Source organism: Festucalex cinctus, chromosome 15 (assembly GCF_051991245.1).
Source record: "Festucalex cinctus isolate MCC-2025b chromosome 15, RoL_Fcin_1.0, whole genome shotgun sequence".
In the NCBI taxonomy this organism is placed as follows: domain Eukaryota; kingdom Metazoa; phylum Chordata; class Actinopteri; order Syngnathiformes; family Syngnathidae; genus Festucalex; species Festucalex cinctus.
Window position 1 is genome coordinate 11,936,705 of NC_135425.1, and position 19,905 is coordinate 11,956,609.

The 19,905-nt window shown below is 41.3% G+C and overlaps 2 protein-coding genes and 1 long non-coding RNA gene across 6 annotated transcripts; 2 read left to right on the top strand and 1 right to left on the bottom strand.

Annotated features, from left to right (window-relative positions):
- The first annotated feature begins 1 nt into the window (after position 1).
- Positions 2-4,915, top strand: srsf9 (serine and arginine rich splicing factor 9). 2 transcript variants are annotated; one of them, XM_077498350.1, is made up of 5 exons: positions 2-155; positions 1,853-2,032; positions 2,182-2,381; positions 4,024-4,196; positions 4,265-4,915. In XM_077498350.1, the coding sequence occupies exons 2-5, from the start codon at positions 1,875-1,877 to the stop codon at positions 4,475-4,477; spliced, it is 744 nt and encodes a 247-aa protein (XP_077354476.1). In that variant the 5' UTR covers positions 2-155; positions 1,853-1,874; the 3' UTR covers positions 4,478-4,915. The 2 variants fall into 2 exon arrangements, with proteins under 2 accessions (XP_077354476.1, XP_077354477.1); XM_077498351.1 differs by having other exon boundaries at positions 21-155; positions 1,823-2,032.
- Positions 4,916-5,432: 517 nt separating this feature from the next.
- On the bottom strand, positions 5,433-19,737 carry sgsm1b (small G protein signaling modulator 1b). Of its 3 annotated transcripts, XM_077498346.1 has the most exons (25): positions 19,574-19,737; positions 19,425-19,468; positions 17,273-17,348; positions 15,245-15,407; positions 14,093-14,245; positions 13,938-14,005; positions 13,016-13,158; positions 12,822-12,953; positions 12,627-12,751; positions 12,493-12,560; positions 11,894-12,057; positions 11,700-11,829; positions 11,404-11,533; positions 11,259-11,323; positions 11,039-11,184; positions 9,515-9,643; positions 9,274-9,444; positions 9,118-9,186; positions 7,979-9,052; positions 7,677-7,801; positions 7,518-7,600; positions 7,311-7,420; positions 7,153-7,249; positions 6,916-7,083; positions 5,433-6,722 (listed from the first exon to the last, which is right to left on the bottom strand). In XM_077498346.1, the coding sequence occupies exons 1-25, from the start codon at positions 19,578-19,580 to the stop codon at positions 6,634-6,636; spliced, it is 3,729 nt and encodes a 1,242-aa protein (XP_077354472.1). In that variant the 5' UTR covers positions 19,581-19,737; the 3' UTR covers positions 5,433-6,633. The 3 variants fall into 3 exon arrangements, with proteins under 3 accessions (XP_077354472.1, XP_077354471.1, XP_077354473.1); XM_077498345.1 differs by having other exon boundaries at positions 5,433-7,083; XM_077498347.1 differs by having other exon boundaries at positions 5,433-7,083; positions 19,425-19,499.
- LOC144002792 (uncharacterized) lies at positions 7,346-14,650 on the top strand. Its single transcript, XR_013278812.1, has 3 exons — positions 7,346-8,884; positions 9,010-9,069; positions 11,041-14,650. It is a non-coding gene; the product is annotated as an uncharacterized LOC144002792 (long non-coding RNA).
- Positions 19,738-19,905: the final 168 nt, after the last annotated feature.

The following is a 19,905-nucleotide window of genomic DNA, read 5'->3' on the forward strand; positions in this document are numbered from 1 at the left end:
AACGTCCCCTTCTTTTCTGCCTGGAATGACCCGAAGAAGAAGCCAGAAGCGCTTATGTTAGCCAAGGTTGCTAGCTAGCGATCTTACACGGAAGCGGAGCAAAGCTCGAGCTGGTAGCGTTGGCGCCACATAAGGTGTTCGGTTCATCCTCCACGGTAATTAATCAATGCGTCAAAGTGTAATTAAGATAGTTTTGTTAAGCTAGCGAACGCGGTGAGATTCTCATGTCTGTTTTTGCGTTAAGGCATTAAGACGGTGTCTCGAAGCCTCGAGAAAAAAAAAAAAAAGTGAAATGAACAATACCCAGCTGGTACTCGCTCCTCGCCGTTCGCTCTCATTTTGTTGTTTTCGGCCGTTTTTTTTTTTATTTTATTTTTTTTTAGGTCAGTTGCTATTATAAACGCGCGTGTTGAAACTGCTCCCAAGTAGACTTCTTTTAGCACAAAGCGACACGGGCGTGACGAGCTACTTTGTTAGCAACGCTTCGAGCTTGACTAGGCCGACGTCTCCCTTTGTCAACGTGTCGGCCATCGCCATGTGTATTGGGCACCTAAATACAACGTTTATCAATCACGGCTATTTTCTCAATTTCTATTCGCCTGTTAGCTGTTTAACATTGTTTTGAAAACGCTACTTTTGCCATTATCGCCTTTGTATTTCTTGGCATGGAGATTCGAGTCCCCCCCTTGACTCTTGTCCTTTTTATGCACTTAACGATTGTGTTAAAAAAAAAAAAAGTGTTACTCATATAATAAACTTTAAATTTCGATCCAATGCTGTCGTTTACCACAAACAAATCTGATCAAGTCAATGCCCAGGAAAACTGGTCAGCTGTGTGGGTCAATGTTTCCCAACCCTATCATTGCCGGTATATGCAGGGAGGCAATATAAACAGTGGAAATAAACTTAACCCGGATTTATTTATATATATATATATATATATATATATATATATATATATATATATATATATTTGTATTAAATGTTACCAAGGATAACATGTTATACAGAGGTGTACTTGTAAAAAATAGACAAAATATACCATTTATAGTCACAGCGAAGAGTTAGGGGGGACAGAATATTTTCTTGTTCCTTTGGGCGTTAGGGGTGTAACAGAAAATAATTGAGGAGCACTGCCTTAAATCATTGTGGTTTTTCAGGTCTAGTGGAGTACTTAATTTTTCTGCCTGTATGTTATCCATCCATTTCCCAAACTGATATGATAATTTTGTTTAGCTCTTTTGTAATGACGCTGTCCAAAATGTGTTTATCCTATCAAAATTTGAGAAACTCAAAAGATTCTTAAACTTGAGCTGGCTGATTAGACTGCCATTAGCAGCCTGGTGAAACTTCCATTAGAGGCCTGACAGGTAGGAGAGGCTCCTTGGAGCTGGTGACCAACAGTAGCTACTACTCTTGCTAGCATGGCACTCCTAAAGTAGTCAACATTTTTAATTACTGCCATGATTTATTGTTAAGCATCCTTGGGTCTCTTGAAAGGCACTATCTGGATTTGAGGGTCACACCTTATATTGACCTTGATTGGACCTTGTGTACCCTGCAATAGATAAAATAAATGACTGGCTTTTGTGCATGTGTTTGGCATATAATTCAAATTTGTGCATGCAGAACTAAATGTTTGAAGCTGTATTTCACCTTCACTGTGTTTTAAAACTTTCAGGTCTGGATTCTAAGTCATCTGATCACAAGCCTTGGTTTATCGTTTTTAAATCACTGACTAAAATAAGGAATTGGAGGATTGGACTAGCATTAGGATACCAACTACTGCTACAAAAACAATAAATGAACTTAAAGTCAACAGGTGCCCCCCATTCCCTGTCTGTGTCAACAGCAGTGCAACTTATTCCTTCACCATGTCGGAGGGCCGGATCTATGTCGGGAATCTCCCCATGGATGTCCAGGAGAGGGATATCGAGGATCTCTTCTACAAATATGGAAAAATCCGTGAGATTGAATTGAAGAACAACCGAGGCACTATCCCGTTTGCTTTTATCCGATTTGAAGACCCACGGTGAGTTTTGGGGATGCGCCCAGCTTCGTCCCCGTCGGGTATCAAGTTTTATTTTGTTCTAGCACCTCAAGTGACTGCCAGCAGGAAATGGATCCACATGTCTGCAACCGGCCCACCTTGGTAAGGAGTTCTGTGCTCTCTTCTCTTAGGGATGCGGATGATGCCGTCTATGGAAGGAATGGATATGGCTATGGAGACTCTAAACTGCGTGTGGAGTATCCTCGATCCTCTAATAAATTTAATCCAATGGGAGGTGGCGGTGGTGGTGGTGGTGGTGATAGAGGAGGAGGACCCAGAGGAAGATTTGGACCCCCGACCCGGCGGTCTGAGTTCCGTGTAGTAGTAACTGGTAGGTGGACATCCACAGTGGTAGTCCGTTAATAATAGACCTTGGATGTCAAGTGGACCACTAGGAAGTGGATATGCAGTCTTAGGTGTCTCTTGCCCTCCCCCATGGCGGACGACAGCATAAAGGGACTTGTAGTTAGAAGTCAGGAATTTCAGGCGACTGTGTCTCATGGCGGACCGAATGACAAAGGGACTAGTAAGATACAAGGCAAGAATTGTTGGCAGGTGTGTCCCCCTTGGTCTTTAATGGTGGACCGCAGGACAAGCAGACGGATGTCAAGAGTTGTAGGCAGGTCGAGCTTACAGTTTGAAAGTCAAAAGGGGACGTCCAAGGTCAATGCCAGATATTTTTCTTTCATCAATGGCGACCTGCAGCATACAGGGACTAGGAGCAAAGTGGATTTACAGTCACCGTCAAGTTTTTTCTGGCGGACCGCAGGACGAAAGGACAGGTAGAATAGTGGACATTCAGAAGTGGATGGTTCTTACTCCCATGGCGGACTACGGTGTAAAGGGACAAGTAGAGAAAACCTTGAATCATAGACGCGTCATCCTTCTCCTTCATGGCGGACTGGAGGACAATTGTTAGATGGATTTCACAAGTCTTAGGCCAGTATCGCTTAAGATGGACTGAAGGACAAAGCCCGGTATATAGCAGGATATGCAAAGTTATTGGCAGATATTTTTCATTGACTTATCATCTGACTTGTAGACTGAAGTCATGAATCAGGCAGAAGCAGATAGGTCTCGCTTACTTAAGGAGATCGTGAGGAGGAAGGGACAAGTGGATAGATGTCCTTAGTCGTCTGATCATTCGCTCATGGCGGACAAAGGCACAAGTAGAGGACAACATGAATCATAGGCGGTCAGTCTCGTTAATGGTGGACTGAAGAGACTACTAGAAAGGACATACAAAATCATTGGCGGATGTTTTTCATTCATTCATGGGGATGGCCGTATAAAGTAACCCATACCCATAGGTGCAAGTCATGAGTCAGGCAGGTCTTGCAAAGTGCTGACTGAAAGACAAAGGGTCCAGTAGTAAGAAGAACGCACAAAATCGTAGGAAATTGTTTTTCTTCGCTCATGGCGGACTGCAGTGTAAGTGGACAAGTAGAAAAGCGGAATACAGTCATTGACATTTCTCATGGCGGACTTATGGCAGACTGGAAGATAAAGGGACTTGTAGATGGATGCCGCAAGTCAAAGGCAGGTCTAGCTGATGGCGGACTAAAGGAAGTCTTGTGGCGGACCGAAAGCATTAAATATGTGGACGTCTTAAAGAGAGTTGCATTTCTGTCCTCGTGGACTCCAGGTCAAGGTGGCTTAATTGGATTTCACGTTGAGAGTTACTGAAATCTGCATAATCACCAAACCAGTGACTGGTAGGTTTAACTTTGTCCTTGTCAATCTTATCTTTCAACCCCTTGTATCAGCCGGACCCTTAAAGTTTAGGCCTTTAGAATTGTCCCCAACTATCAAAATCCAGTTCTGTTAATTATTAGAGAATTTGGTAGAATTGCATCTCACAAGGAAGGGTTAGTTGGGACTAGTTTATGGGCTAACTTGAGTAGACGAACATCAAAAAGTATGGTTGGGTCAGAAGTAGTTACTGATTTCATAACTGGTGTTTGCCATCTCAGGATTACCGCCAAGTGGCAGTTGGCAGGATCTGAAGGATCACATGCGCGAGGCAGGGGACGTCTGCTTTGCCGATGTGCAGCGTGACGGGGAGGGTGTGGTGGAATTCCTCCGCCGTGAAGACATGGATTATGCGTTGCGCCGACTGGACCGCACAGAGTTCCGTTCTCACCAAGTGAGTTGGAAGACCCCATTGTATGGCCCGCCACTGGAGCCCGCATTCACTATTGTCCTCATTTGCAGGGAGAGACTGCCTACATCCGCGTCTACGAGGATAGAGGCACCCCCAATTGGGGTCGCTCGCGGTCCCGCTCCAGATCCAGAGGCCGCTTTTCGCCGCCCTTCCGAGGATCGCCGCCGCCACGCTACCAGTCCCCTCCTCGCATGTCGCGCCATAGTCCGCCTAGGAGACATGGATCGTCCAACCACAGCCCACCTCCTCGTCACTACCGCTAAAGGTTCAGGAATCATGGAGGAAACCAAGGATTTTTTTTTTTTTTAAACCATCGCCGCCATCGTAAGAATCTTTTTTTTTTTTTTTTTTTGCCACACATTCCAGGGCTACTCCCTTTTGATTTTTGTGTGTAATTTTAATACCCTTGTGTGTTGTCTCAAAGCAAAATTTTGACCCATTTGATAGGCATAGTAAATTAGTTTGCTTAAACCAGTTCTCACAATGGTAAAATATCAAGTAGGTGTTTTCTTCAGTTTTATCTTAGAAATTGTTTGACAAATCTGATTTAGAACAAATTAGTGAAGCTTTTCCTACGTTGACTGTGCACCTTTTTTTTTTTCTTTTTCTTTTTTAATGTAAGCAATGCATCTGACTGAAACGAAAATACCATTTTGTGTGCATCTTTTTCTTTACCAATAAAATGTTAACTTACTATGTCATTAATTCAAAGTTTATTTTACTCAGTCGAAGTTTCCAGTTAGCCGCCATTTATTCTTAGGGAAGAGTAAAAGTGTAACACCGTATAATACAACTACAGTGGTGTGTTGACATAATAGTTCGAGTTCAGTTTGAACAAAAAAAAAAAAGTAATGCAGGATGCTGAGCGGAGGTGGTATAGTCTGCCACCATCTCGCAGGCTGAAGCTTGCCAGTAGCTCAAATGTTGGTGTGCATTAACAGCTATCTTTCTTCTCAGGAAACTCCACTGTACAAGTAAAATCACTACAAACTTAATTTCAGGTTCCAAGATTGGCTTCTTTTTTTTTTTTTTTTTTTAAATCAGCATTTCATGTGATGTCACAAAATTTGACTTTTTAGGCTATTTCCAATCAAGTTGAATTTCAAATGCCACTGGCTTAAACTTTATTCAAATAAAGTACCGCTTACATTAAATTGCCCTTTCAGTGAATGCCACAATTTATTTCAGTTTGAGCAACAAAACCCAAGGCACATGAAATGCAAAATAGAATATTTTAATTCACAATAAATAAATTCTAACAAGTTACATTTTCAAGACGGGAAAAAAAAAATATCTCCAATGGAATATTTTTCTGAGGTTAAGTAAACTCCATGTATAGACATTGTATTGCATTTGATAAATGTGCTAGCTTTGTACAATGGGTCTTACGTTGTATACAACAAATTTGACAAAAGGAGCACAGCAATCCACAACACTGGTATGTTTCGGGGGAACACATGGTGACACGTAAGCAATGATCAACATTGGTGATACCAAACAAGGCTTTGGAACTAATTGGCAGTCATTAAAATGTTTTTGGAGGCCAACATTGATCGTTTAGTTTGGTCAAAGCTGCAACATTTCTTGCAGTTAAGCATTACAATGGGGACTCACCCCCCACCCCGGCCCCAACATGAACACCTCAAACTCCATATCACATTTATTTGGATAAAAGCCTGACATAAGCAGTCAGAACCTTCAAATGTAACTGCATGGCCACAAACCACTGAGAATATACCACTCAAGATGCAAGATGTTGACCTTAAAAGCATGATTAGGTGTCAAAGAGAAGGTGAACATCAAAATAAGAAATTGTCATAATTTTGCATGTACGAATTGGCTGTAAGTGAGCAGTGTTTAAATGAGATATTAAAAGTTGACCTTAATTGAAAGTGAGCACCAAAATGACAATTGTGGAATGACGTTTTTGCAGTTAAGCAGTACCAGGACGGAAAACAATGTGAGTGGTGGTAATTAAGAAGCTTTAAGAAAATTAAAAGCACCAAAAATATCCTACAAACTCAAGATGAGTGCCAACAATGGTTATTGGACACACCCAGCACTTTCACTTTTTTTTTTTTTTTTGAGGTACTGTATTGTGATTGAAATCGAACAAAGAGCCATAAGACATTAGAAATTTATAACTTAAAATGAAACTGTATCCCTGTAAAATGGCAACATTTAAGGCAAAATTAACATCCTGAAGCCGTTTCAACAAGGGCACATTCACTAGGTGAACAATAACACTTAAAAATCAATGTACTGGCGTTTAACTGTCTCTCTCAGTTGAGATGGGGAACAACTGAACGTCTTCAGCTGACAATTAGGTTTAACCACTAAAGACCTTTACTGCATTTTAACACCATATTTTTGTATTGTGATAGTTCAGTGAATGGCATATGAACAGCAAAGTTAAGATTTACTTGTTTTCTATGAGCGTTTGCACCTTGTGGACCAAGTCTCGAGCCATCGTCAGGACCTGCGGGATGTCGTGTCGCTCGGCCATTTCTGAGAAGACAAAAGCGGGGTAATGCCTAATTAATGAACATCCCAACATTGCCCGACTGGGCCCCAATGCATGTGGATTAACTGGAAATGCATCCCTTGATGGAGACCTTTGTCTGGATACGAACCTCGTTTGTGTCACACCTGGCATCTGACGTAATTTGCTCAGAATTCATATGACTGTGGTCTACTTTACCATTGAAAAACTTGATGATGTCAGTGAAGTCCATGTTGTTCTCCAGAATGATGTCCCTGTACATTTCCACCAGTGCAAGTGCGATGAAAAGCACAAAATGCTCAGAGGTGGTGTACGCCGCCGCCCAGATGGTCTCCCACACAGAGAAAACATCATCATACACCATTTCTGGATCGGACAAAAATGCTGATTAGCTCAAGAAGGATCCCGTGCAATGTTACGTTGGTGCATCATCACCTCTTTTAAAGTCCAGTAGGAACCAACGGTAACAAAAGTAGAAGTGGGTGTAGTCACCATTCTGCTGCATCAACTCAAACAGCTCAGAGTCCAGGATCTAAGTGTTGTAAAAACAAATTAGCACAAACATTGCATCTTTTGACTCATCATGTGCATACCTGAATGAGCGAGCGCATGTTGGCAAAGTGGGAATCCATGGCGCCCCCGTGAGGAAAGTTCTGGTTCATCCTTTTCATCAGTTCCGTGAAGCAGCTGAACGCCATCACCTCTAGTTCAACCAAATGAAGAGTTGTTCAACAATGTAGCGGTAAACAGTTGTATAACTTTCAACTCAATGCTCAGGGGCGAAACGATGAAACACTGACCATCATCCAGAATAACCAGCAGGGGAGCCAGTATGTCGCACATGCCCTGGACGTAACCCGTGTCCAGGTGTTGCCACACGTAGCTATGAAACGCATCACAACAGCCCAACGAGTGATGACAAGTACATCCCATTGTGACTCAACTGTTCTCTTGGTTACCTGCACATGATATTCCTCAGCTTGTTCAGGTTTTCCGGCGTGAAGTACCAGTAAGTACGATCACATCGTCTGACGTCCTTGTCAATGCGATGCAGGTTGATTAGATACATGTCCATGGTTTCTTGCTGCATGTGATGAAAAGGTCAGAGGGTTTAGTTTAATTGTTAAAATACAATGGAATAGATTTACTACTCATTCACTGCCATTGACGGCTATAGACGTCAAAAGATCCATTTTTATTGGGCTGGCTTTGAATGAGTTAAAAGTCTTGCGGCTGCTCTGTATTTAAGTTGCTCACTTACAGAGTACATTTGTTCAGCTGAGGAGTCTTTCTGTTTGGACTCAGCCTCCACCTCAGAAGACTCATTTTCCACATCAGGCTCGTCTTCAGACATTCCCAGGTCAGTATCCTCAGGGCTGGTGTTGCAACCGGTGTCCAGAGTTGGATCCACGACGAGGTCCTCACGTGCCAGCTTGGCTCTAAGAGCCGGACGCGCGGGCGGGGCCGCGAGGACCGTCAAGGGCCTGGTGTTCAGTTCCTCGAAGTTCAGGCAGGCCACCCCGGCAGGAATGTCCTCCATCTCCAGGGCGGAGTGAGAGTCGTCAGAGTCCGGGGAGTGCCGGGTATGGGACGAGAGAGAGAGGCTCCCACGGGATGCCGACTGGAGAGCGTCAAGTACCTGTCTGACTGGTGAGTTTGACATGCCGGATACATTTCTGGCTTCAGACGAACCTTGGTCTGCAGACTCTGCATTGTGGACTTCTAAGAGACAGGCAGCCAACAATTGCGAGCGCAGGTTGTCAAATGTTTCTGCTCTTTCAGAACTGTCGGGATCTCTCCCGATTGTTGCGTTTTTTTCCGACAAATCCGGTCCTTGATCTTGTCTATTTTGTGCTTGGAGAGTTTGACCGAGTGGTGGCGCTTGGAAATACTCATTCTGAATCTCTGTTTCTAGCCTAATAACATTGGTATTGTCCAGTGGAGCTCTTAGGTCAATGACTGCATTTGCAATATTTGTGTTTTCAGGTTTCTCCTCAGCTTCTGAGGGCTCAGCGGCTTCATTACCCTCCATCTTGCTGTCCTTTTCCCCTGACACTTTGACCGCGTCTGGCAGTGATTCAACCGTAGATTCCTCACTCAAGATGTCCGAAGCCTTCAGCGACTGCTGAAAGGTTGCAGGTGCAACATCAGGCTCCATTAAAAGAAGGTAGCTGTCACAAGCTGCTGCTGGTGGTGGTTCCGACATATCCGCGCAAGAGAGGTTGCTGGACCCAGAGGGACCATCTGAGGTGTCCTTGACTGAACTATTGTGCTTTATTTGATCTCCTTCAGTTCTAGCCTCAATGGGATCCACAGTATCAACTGATGCAAACACCTACGAATGGAAGAAAGGTAAGTGACCAAAGAAAAACTTGTAAAGATATTGCATTTGAATGTTACCGGCGCACTACTGCTGGAGTCGCTCTGTGACTGCGTGTTGTGCGGATTAGAGCTGCTGCTTAGCGATGACTGGAGTGACAAGACGACAAAAAAGCAGAACCGCGTGTCAGAAAAGTAGTTCCTCTTTGCCACGTGTACGCTATCAAATCAACTTACATCTGTGCTCGAGTCTTGCTCCACCACCGGTCCTCGCTCAACACTGGTGCCGGACGAACACCTGGCAAGGGCTTCCGCGTGTTTTTCCCGCTCCCTCTGTTGCACGATGGCCTCGCAGCCTCGCCACTCCTTCATGGTCCGCTCATACATGAGGCGCATCTGCTCGTCAATCTGAAGCACAGACAAACGAATGTTTTACAATCACCAGCGTCCACAAAGCCAAAAAAATGTACAAATATACCTCCAGCCTGCACTTTTCAGTCATGGTGAACCGGTAGTGTCCCAACAGGAAGGGCCAGACCTCCTTGCGCAGTGAAGGTGTCACGCCTCCAAAATAGACCAGCCTGTGTATCTCAAGCTCCTCATAGGCCTGAAAATGAGTTCAATTGATTCAACTAGAAGGCGTGACTACTGAAAATCGGGTGCGGTTACGAAAGCGGGGTACATGCATCGAGTCACGTCTCCAGTCGTTCACCATACGAATGACAAGGAGAGTTTGCAACCACATTAACGTAAACAGACAAGCTAACTGTTATTTTCTTCTACCTTCCATCTTCCATTTTTAAAGGTTATTTTTCAAACTTTGTTTTTCATACGTTTGTAGACTTTTCTGCTGTTCTGTCAAATTTTAGACTTTTTTGGCACGTGACACGGACACGTGATGGTTATTTTCTGCCTCACTTCTTCCTTTTTGGAAATGTTTTTTTTTTTTTTTTTTTTTTTTTTTTTTTTACATTATGTTCTGCCTTTTTGTAAATTTTCTGAAATTTGGGTCAAAATTTGTACATTTTATGGTAATTTTCAGGATTTCTTCTTTTGTTTTTTTACATTTTATGGCTACTTTTTGAACCTTTTCTTTTCTGCCTTTTTAAAAATAATTTTTCCAACTTTTGGCTATTCCAAAAGACATTTTATGGTAATTTGGGTGTTGGGGGGGTTCCTTTTGTTTTTGGACATTTTATGGTTACTTTTTGAACATTTCCTTTTCTGTTTTTTTTTTTTTTTTAATTCAGTTCTCTGACGTTTTTGCCAATTTCGTGGACATTTTATGGGAATGTTCTGCTTTTCCTCTTCCTTTTTGGACATTTTATGGTTACTTTTTGGACATTTAGGTAATTTTAAAAACTTTTTCATCTACCTTTGATATCTCTTTTCTGACAAAAATTTGGAGTGACATTTTTGAATATTTAATTATTATTTTTTAATCTAAATAATTAATAATTATAAGAATATTTCAAATAAAAATAGAGATCCACAGGGAGGCGGCACGTTGGTTAAGTGGTTATCACATCCGCCTCCCAGTACTGAGGCCTTGGGTTCGAGTACAGGCTTCGGCCTTCCTGGGTGGAGTTTGCAGGTTCTCCCCGTGCCTGCGTGGGTCTTCTCCGGGTACTCCGGTCTCCTCCCACATTCCAATTAATTGGGCGCTCTAAATTGTCCCTAGGTGTGCTTGTGTGCATGGATGGTTGTTCGTCTCTGTGTGCCCCGCGATTGGCTGGCAACCAGTCCGGGGTGTACCCCGCCTACTTCCCAAAGCCAGCTGAGATAGGCTCCAGCACCCCCCACGACCTTTGTGAGGAATAAGGGGTCAAGAAAATGGATGGATGGATCCACAGAAGAGGGATTAAAGAGCCTCATGTGGCTCCAGTCACAGGTTGCAGACTCCTGTTTTGTATATACTTATGCTGTTAATAATCTTGAGTACACACGCATGCAGATTTCTCCACATGTACCTCACTTTAGCCTTTTTTTATGTAACTCTTACAGAGCTGTCCTGGAGCAACTTGGTCCAGACGTCGGCAGAGAGCCCTCGCTGGGCATCCGAGGGCACATCAGGAAAGACTATAGTGGTGTTGACCAGTGCAGAGAGGTGGGTGCGAACTGTGGACAGGTGACGGCAATACGCCAGCCCTGGATTGGAGAGGAAAAACTTGTAAGACAACTGTTGTAGTCAATGAAAGATTGGGAGTGGAATTTGCACCCACATCCGTAGAATGCACGGGAGATTATCTGGTACTTCATGGTGTCACAGAGGAGCTTCAGAGGAGCCCTGGTGAAGTACGTTTCATGAGATCCGCAACAAGATTATTATTATTATTTTTTTGGTGGGTTAAGAGGCACTGGTCATACCTTTCCTGACTGCAGCCGCTTGGCAGAGAGCTATCAGAAGATCCAGTCTGCGAGCAGGAAGAGCCAGAGGACTTCCTGGGTGTCGTCGGTTGCCACATGTTCATTCCCTGGTCCATCAGCTCTAAAGGCACTGCACAGAACGAGAGACCCCCCCCCCACCATCATCGTCTCCTTCAACACACCTGATTCAAATGATCAGCTCATCAGCAAGCCTGACAAATCATGATCATTTGAATCATCTTATTCTGTAACAAGTGACAGCCAACTGTACCATGTGGTTGAGTCTGAACACTTACTGAACTCCATTTGATTGCCAGGAAAGAGGATCCGAAACACGTAATCTGTTGCCTCATCGTCCTCTTTATCGGACACAGAGTCGCATGAGCTATGCGGGCTCCTCCGGCGCAATTTGGGGAAAACCTTTCCCTGTGAAACAAAACCAAACATGAATCCTCCATGCCAACTCCAGAACATAACAACCAAGATGTACCTTCCCCCTCTGATTCCAAAGCGGTGGCTCAAGCTGGCCGTGAGGAAGCAGGCCCGTCTCCAGGCAGGTGAGAAACTGGAGCAGGTGCCCCCCTTTGGGGAAGTGCAAAGGGGGCCTTTGGATGCCGTCCTGGCTCACCAACACCAGGGTTCCGCCGCTGTTCACTGGGAAGAAAGGTTTCAAAGTGTTAGGGGCAATTGCATGCCAGATCCATCATGCCAGCATCTGCTGAAATTAAATCAGAATTTGCTTCTCCCTCTGCTTCATCTATCCTTCTCTCCTTCCTCTCTGTAGTTTTTCCTCTGGTCTCTTGAGATCTCCCTAATCTGTTGGAATTTAGAGGTCTCTGGGGTTGGTGTAAGATTCTGGTTTTGTGGCCATGTGGGTGGCAGCTGATGTTTAGTTGGTGCTGGATTTCACTTTGATTCATCTTTCTTTCCTTGAACTTTTCCTCTGGTCTCCTGACCTTCACGACTCTGGCGAGACTCTGGAGTATTCGGTTAAGGTGAAGGCTAATGGGGTTTTTGGTAAGGCTGCTGAATGAACAATTCTGAGCGCTCTTAAAAAAAATTAACACTAGGATGTCAGAAATAAATTACCTTGCTGGTGACAGTGGAGATATACAATCTCCTCCAAGCGAATTGTCATGGCGTAATCCCAGTAGACACTGTAAGGGGGGAAAACTCACAATATTAAGTTTGTGCTCATTAGAGCAACTCATTGTTCGGCCCACCTCTTCTCAGAATCCAGTTCCCCCACATTGCCATTCATCAGCTGATTGGGCGTCCATTTGAGTGTCATCAGCTCTCCCGATTGATGCAGCGAGAGATAGCCCAAAATGGCCTCCATGTCGTCTCTCTGAAGACGCACAGGAGCAACGTGCTAACTAAAATGCGTTCAAACGACCAAACACTCGCACCCGACATACCGGCTGCACCAGGACATTGTTCTTGCCAAACAGCAGCGTGGCTCTGGAGTTTTGATGCAGCGATTCCACGTACTCCCTCGCCCACACCAGAGGACGATCGTCCATGCTGCCACTGGACTGCCTCTTTTGAATCTACCATGACAAAAAGGAGGCTCACGCACTTCAAATCGGCACTCGCTGAAGGAGTGACGAACCAGGGCGGGCCTCCTGGAGGGAGAGTCCTGACGACAGCGGCCACTGTGGATGCGGTGCCTCTGTACGAGCTCGTCAGCTGACGGGTCTGTCCAGAAATGGTCGGCCGTCTTGACGTGGGTGTACTCCAAAGCGCAGGGACCGACTGGAAGGAAAGGTCAAAGAGCATGTCACTCAAGATATACACAAATCTGTAAAATATCTGTTGTCACTAGGGTATCCGTTCTAATTTCCTCAATCGATTCGATTTTGATTAACAAGTTCTGTTCGATTCGATTTTCCCCAATTCGATCCACTTCAGTTCAATCCGCTATCGATTAATTATGGAACATCAATTCTTCTTAAATGTCAAGTACATCATAAAAACTCTACAAATATTAAGTTCCAAAGTAAATTTTGCGGAGACAATAATTGGTCAAATGAGTTAGTGTATTCATTAAAGTAACACGTGTTAAGTGTTACACAAACATTGGCATCAGCAAGGATAAAATGAAAATATTTTCATAATCCAAATAACTTAAAATATTCTCAATTGACTTAAAGTGCAATAAGTCAGGTCTTTCATAAATTTCAGAAAATACTTTTAAATTCATGTGAACTGTAAATTTAAAGAAAAAAGATAGAAAGAAAAAAGTAAAATACAAAAAAAATCAGCCTTTAAAATTCTATTTTCTTAAGAATTTATGGGGAAAAAAATATATATTTTAATAATTGATTCATGGTTTTATGTCTTGATACTGGGCTCAAAAGAAGATAAATTTGATATTGATTATTCAATTTCTTTAGTCTTAGCCCTAGTTGTCACCTACAAATACAAGTCAAGGCTACACATGATATGTTATGCAAAGAATATTCATCTTTGAGTTTAAATCCTAACAGAATGAACATGCTAAATAGCTATGCAGTAACGCTAATTGCAATTACCCAACAGCGATGCAAGAATTTGTCCATCCACAGGATCCATCAGCATGGCTTCTTTCTCATAAAAAGTACTATAGGAAAAAAAATGAAAAGAGAGAGCTCATTGAGATGTGCTCCAGCCTGACCAATATATAAAGAAATTATGCATCTAGATAGACCTGGAGTTCTCCACTAAATACAGGATGATCTTATCCAGGAGTTTCTCTAGCAGAGCCGTTCGAATCCACAAATGTTTGAGGGCCTGAGGCGGAAGGTTGTTTAACTTGGATTGCCGGCTGCGCTCGCTGCCCTGCGAGGAATTGTTCTGTTTGCTGGGAAGACATAAGATAGCAGATCCAATTAAAATCATAAAGAGGACAAGGTGTGTCACTTCAGTGCAAAATTTCCAGGTAAATTTGCATATTTTGCTTTGGATTTGTGCTAAGGCAAGGTATAATAATATACATTTCTAACTCATTCACTCCCAGCCATTTTCACAGAAGCAATCTCGTTCGCTTCCGGCTGCTTTACTGGATTTTGACTGATTTTGCAAGGCCCACAGAATATTGTGTTTATTGTTATAAAAACATGGAAGCTATCAAAAGAAAGATTAAAGTCTCTTCTTTCATCAGGAAAAAAGTACGTTTCTGTTTCCGTTTTGCAGCAATTAGCATTAGAATATAGCTAAGTTTCATCAATTTTCACAAATCTAAATTATGAGTGATTGAGCTTTTTTTTTTCAACATGGCCCTGGTTGATCTCTTATACTCTGCTGCCACATGCTGGCCGTTTGTGTAATAGCTATCATTTCTGCAACTGTTCTTTGCAGTTGAGAGGCTGCATCAAAGGCTTCTGCATGTTCTAGCATAAAAATAAATAAATAAATAAATAAAAACGTATACATCTTTGGGACACTTAAAACATAAAAACTTATTTATACGTTATTGGGAGCAAATGAGATAACATTTATTTATGTTGGCAAAAACTTGAAATTGGAGTGCAGCATGTGCACTGTGCAGTAGGACATCATTTATGTTTCGGTACAAAACAAGAAAATGTTTGAACATAAAAAAAAATAAAATATTAAGACAAATAACATTATTTGGAACACTATAATTATGCAAGAATGGATGAAGGAAAAATGTATTATATTGGTTATTTAAAAAAAAAAAAAAGTACAAATATATAAATTTAAAAAACTCAAAAATCTGTATTAATCTTTTTTTTTACGATTATGCTGATTTTGTAATTGTGGAGTGTAATAATTGAAATTGTAATTGAATTTCGATTAATTGCACAGCCCTACAAAATATAAAGAGGCAGCAGAGCACCTGTTTTCTATAAGTTGCTCCAGCTCTTGGACCTTGTGGCACAGTTGCTCTGCGGGCGTGAAGCTTTTGGCTACTTTCATGAAGAGCGCTGCCACCTTGTTGCTGCACAGCAGTCCCGCGATGCGTCTCTTTAGCCCATGCAACACGCAGGCCTCCACTACAGCTACGAACACAAATGTTCAAACACAAGTTTAGCATCAATACAGTGGGTCGAGAAAAGTAAATGAAGTTATAACCTTGTTCGCGGAACAAAAATGGTACCACAGTAATTTGATGTGAGCTGCGCGTCAAAAACGACGAACCAGGTGGAAGGAAAGCACAGGTGGCACAATGGACCAAAAACACTGTTGCTAGGATATGAGGGATGTGAATCACACACACCTCACTCTTGGTTAGCATCAACACCTCCGAGGGGTGTTATCAATTACACAAAATTCTTATCTGGTCACTTTTGTAAAATGTACCGTGGTTACCACCGTACATGGAAAAGAGCTTGTAAGCCATTTCATTCATGTGTAGTTAATAAACAAGCAGAGCTATTTTAATGAATTGTAATTGTATCCAGATATAATCATGTTTGTTTTTTTTCATCGCTAATCCTGTGATGACAAAACTTTATGCTGCCTTTATTAACTCATTCACTCCCAGCCATTTTCACAGAAGCAATCCCGTTCGCTCCCGGCTGTTTTACTGGATTTTGACTGATTTTGCAAGGCCCACAGAATATTGTGTTCTATTGCTATAAAAGCATGGAACCTATCAAAAGAAAGATTAAAGTCTCTTCTTTCATCAGGGAAAAAAAAAGTATGTTTCTATCCGTTTCCGTTTTGCAGCAATTAGCATTAGAAGAGAGCTAAGTTTCATCAGTTTTCACAAATCTATTTAAAATTGTAAGTAATTGAGCTTTTTTTCTAGATGGCCCTGGTTGATCTCTTTTACTCTGGTGCCACCTGCTGGCCGTTTGTGTAATTACCATTTCTGCAACCGTTCTTTGCAGTTGAGAGGCTGCATCAAAGCCTTCTGTATGCTCTAGCATAAAAAAAACGTATAAATACGTCTTTGTGACACTTAGACATTAAAAAAAAACGTATTTATACATTATTGGGAGTAAATGAGTTAAATGGTGCAGACAAAAATCTTGGCAATTAAAGCCCATATGTCATTGAGCATTTGCAAAGGGAGCGAATGTTGATTTTGTTGCAGTTTAAAAAACGTTGTATGCCAACAAAGGTCACAACAGTGATCATTTTCAACATATTTTTCATCACAAAAATGTTTTTTTCAGACAAAAATGAAACGAAAACTAAAATAGAAGCCATTCATTGAGATAATTATAACTTAAATGACTGACAAATTCGTCAATGACTAAAACGAAAATGAAAACAACTCAGTGACGGAAATTCACACAATCCAATCAGAAGGAACGAAACACGGTGGGAGAAAAGAACCACTCAGAAACTATTCAGTGTTCACTACACTTTAATATTCAAACATGTTTACATTCATTGTGCAGCTGTTAATTAATCTCAAGCAATTATGTACTTTTTTTTTTTTATTTAGGTGAAAAATAAGTTATAAGATGGCATATTAATGTCAGTTCAACATGTTTCATTGAAACAATTAAAGACACTGTTCTATTAAACATGCCTTGCGCATTAATCTATAGTTATATTTTTTTTGTATAAAAGTTTAAATGTACGCTAAGGGAAAATGTCGGCTAAATTGTCAACTTAGTCGACTAAAGTTGCTCTTTTTTCATCAACTAAAATTGCTTTCTATTTCCATCGACTAAGATTTAATTAAAACTAAAATACAATCAGATGACTAAATTATGACTAACACTAATTAATTTTAGTCAAAAGACTAACTAAAACTAAATAAAAATGTTGTGTCAAAATTAACACTGGGTCACAAACAGATTTTCTCTTTGCCAAGACATTTTGAACATGTTAATTTGGAGTTTTCAGCCATGTTGACACCCTCAACAAAACAGGAAAATCATCCAAGAAAATATGCAAATGTTCCTACCACAGAACGAAACGATGTGGCTGCTGTCGGCGTGCACAAATTTCCTCGTCACCGCCTCCTCCATGATCTGTTTCACCTGTGGGACACAAGCATCCGTGTTCATTCATGGCCGATAGAATAGCAATCAAAAGAAGCACTTTCGACTTCCATTACACATTGGGAGCATCGTCTGCAATGTGGAGGAAAGAAAAATTGACATTATTCAAACTCCTCGGGTTATAGCCGCAGCGTTTTCATGCAACAAGTTGGATGATTCTGCTGTGAAAAGGCTTAAAGGGATACTTTACTTTTTTATTAGCCCATCATAGCAATAAAAGGTGAATATTTTGTCTATAATTAATTTGAGACTTTCATTATTTTTCACATACAATTAGTACCTTTAAAAACACATTTTGCAACTTGCTGTCGACTGAAAATGACATCACAAGGGCTCAGGTAACCAATCACAGCTTACCTGTTTTCGAGGTTTGGCCATGTGATATTCACAATGAGTTGTGATTAGTTACCTGAGCCCTCGTGATGTCATTTTCAGTCGACAGTAAGTTGCAAAATGTGTTTTTAAAGGTACTAATTGTACATGAAAAATAATGAAAATAGCAAATTTATTATAGGCAAAATAGTCATGTTTGACTGCCAAAAATGGCTAAATAAGTAAACCCCTTTAACAATTCTCACAGCATCCAGCATAATTAACTCATTCACTGCCAATGACGACTATAGACGTCAAAAATCCAAGCAAACAGCCAGTGCAAATTTTGACAAGAAATTTGAATTTAGTTTTAGTTATACATTGTTTTCATTCAGAGTTATTAATCCCAATTGTTATTAATAACAACAATGACAACAATTTCATTACTAAGTGCTACCATCGTGCATAGTGATTGGTCTTGGTCTTACTGAGACCACAAACTGGGTCTCGACCTCCAGAAGTCAATTTAGTCGACTAAAATTGCTCTTTATTTTTTTTGACTAAAGTTGGATTAAAACTCAAATACAATCAGGTGACTAAGTTATGACTAAGGCTTTAATTATATTTAGTCAGAAGACTATAACTAAAAATAAATTGAAATTTCTTTTTTTTTAATTAAAATTTTTATTTAATTTTATTTAATTTTATTTTTGACGTCTATAGTCGTCATTGGCAGTGAATGAGTTAAGTGCTCCATTTCAGTCCACTTGATATTTTGCCATTTTAAACTGGACTTTTGAGGAATTGCAACACATGTAGACCATGTCCACCATGAAACATAATATTACAGCGTAAAAACAAGGAACTTATAGTATAAGTACAAACTGTACTATTCTTTATTATGGTCTGCATGACTATTACACTGCCTCCTGGCGGCCAAGACGGAAATACCAGCTGGAGCAGCACAATGGATATCAGCATTAAATCATGACACACAAACTGTTACATTATTCACATTGTATACTATTCGTTATTACTAAGTGTCTATAAGGTACAATTACGCTGCAGTCCCCCCACCAAAAAATAAGAACGAAATAAAAAATGGGTGTAGAGATGGATAGATACAAATGTATAATGTTACATTGTACAGTACATACAAACTGAGTAAGCATTATTGTTTTTGGTATGGTGACCATTTTCTATGTTCTGCAGCTAAATCGTAACATTACTGTTATTATTACAGTAGTTTATATAATTAAAACAACAACGTCTATTTACTCAAATGGCAAAATCAGAAACTGATAGTTTTGCAGTTAATCTCCCTGCAGGGGCTCTATATTCATAAACTATACAAAATGCAAAGAAGCAGCCCCTCCTCGTGCGTATATTTGAGATGCAATGAGTCACAGGTGAGGGGGAAGTACCATTCTTTCTCACTTGGGAATTAAAAAAAAAAAAAAAAAAAGACAGAAAAACAAGCCATGTTTTCTCTTTCCCTCATGACAGTCTGCTGTCATTTCAATGCAAACCAGATTGAAAACAGAAAAGGCACAATAATTTACATCGTAATGCAAGGGTGATGGAAAACGGTGCGCGTGTGCGTGCGCGCATGCATCATCAGCACCATCGTCATCAGCATCATCACCGTCATGGCTATATACAGTGTGCAAGTCTTTTTTAGCTTCTACGCCGATTAATGTGTGAATAAAACACAAAAATAAGGCCATTAAAAGCACAACGCACCTCTTTCTTCACACTGCGCAGCAATTTTTGACGAGTCTCCGCTTCTGTCACGACAAATAGACAAACAATACAGGACTGCGTGTGTGTGCATTTAGGCAATGATCATCTCGATGCATATGGATGATAATAATAATCGTAATAAGGCTTACCTCCCATGGCTGCAGGTTGCACGCACGGCTTGCTGCCTTCTCGGAGGTCAACAACACTCACCAAAAATAAATAAAAAAATAAAACGTACTCCGTGTTCCTTTGCGACTAAATTAAACCTATGTGCTACCTCTCCGTCGACCAACACCCCTTTAAAGAAACAGTAGCCCGCACCAGTAACCTGTCGTGCAGGGGGTGGGGGGGTGGGGGTGTTTACAGTAAAATTGTAGTAGGTTAACGTGTCGCAGGTGCTGCCTCATTAAGCAGAGTCGCTGCAATTATCCTAATGAAGAGGCGCGGAGATCAGGCCACGCAACAGTAACAAAGCAGTGCA

Excerpts from the sequence above, each read along its gene's own strand:
- sgsm1b (XM_077498345.1), bottom strand. Across the intron at positions 11,324-11,403 it reads AGCGGCTGCAGTCAGGAAAG|GGCTCCTCTGAAGCTCCTCT; the intron begins GTATGACCAGTG and ends GTACTTCACCAG. Across the intron at positions 7,421-7,517 it reads GCTGGTTATTCTGGATGATG|AGGTGATGGCGTTCAGCTGC; the intron begins GTCAGTGTTTCA and ends TGGTTGAACTAG.
- srsf9 (XM_077498350.1), top strand. The coding sequence starts at position 1,875 with ATGTCGGAGGGCCGGATCTATGTCGGGAATCTCCCCATGGATGTCCAG. Across the intron at positions 2,033-2,181 it reads ATCCGATTTGAAGACCCACG|GGATGCGGATGATGCCGTCT; the intron begins GTGAGTTTTGGG and ends CTCTTCTCTTAG. Across the intron at positions 2,382-4,023 it reads GTTCCGTGTAGTAGTAACTG|GATTACCGCCAAGTGGCAGT; the intron begins GTAGGTGGACAT and ends TTGCCATCTCAG.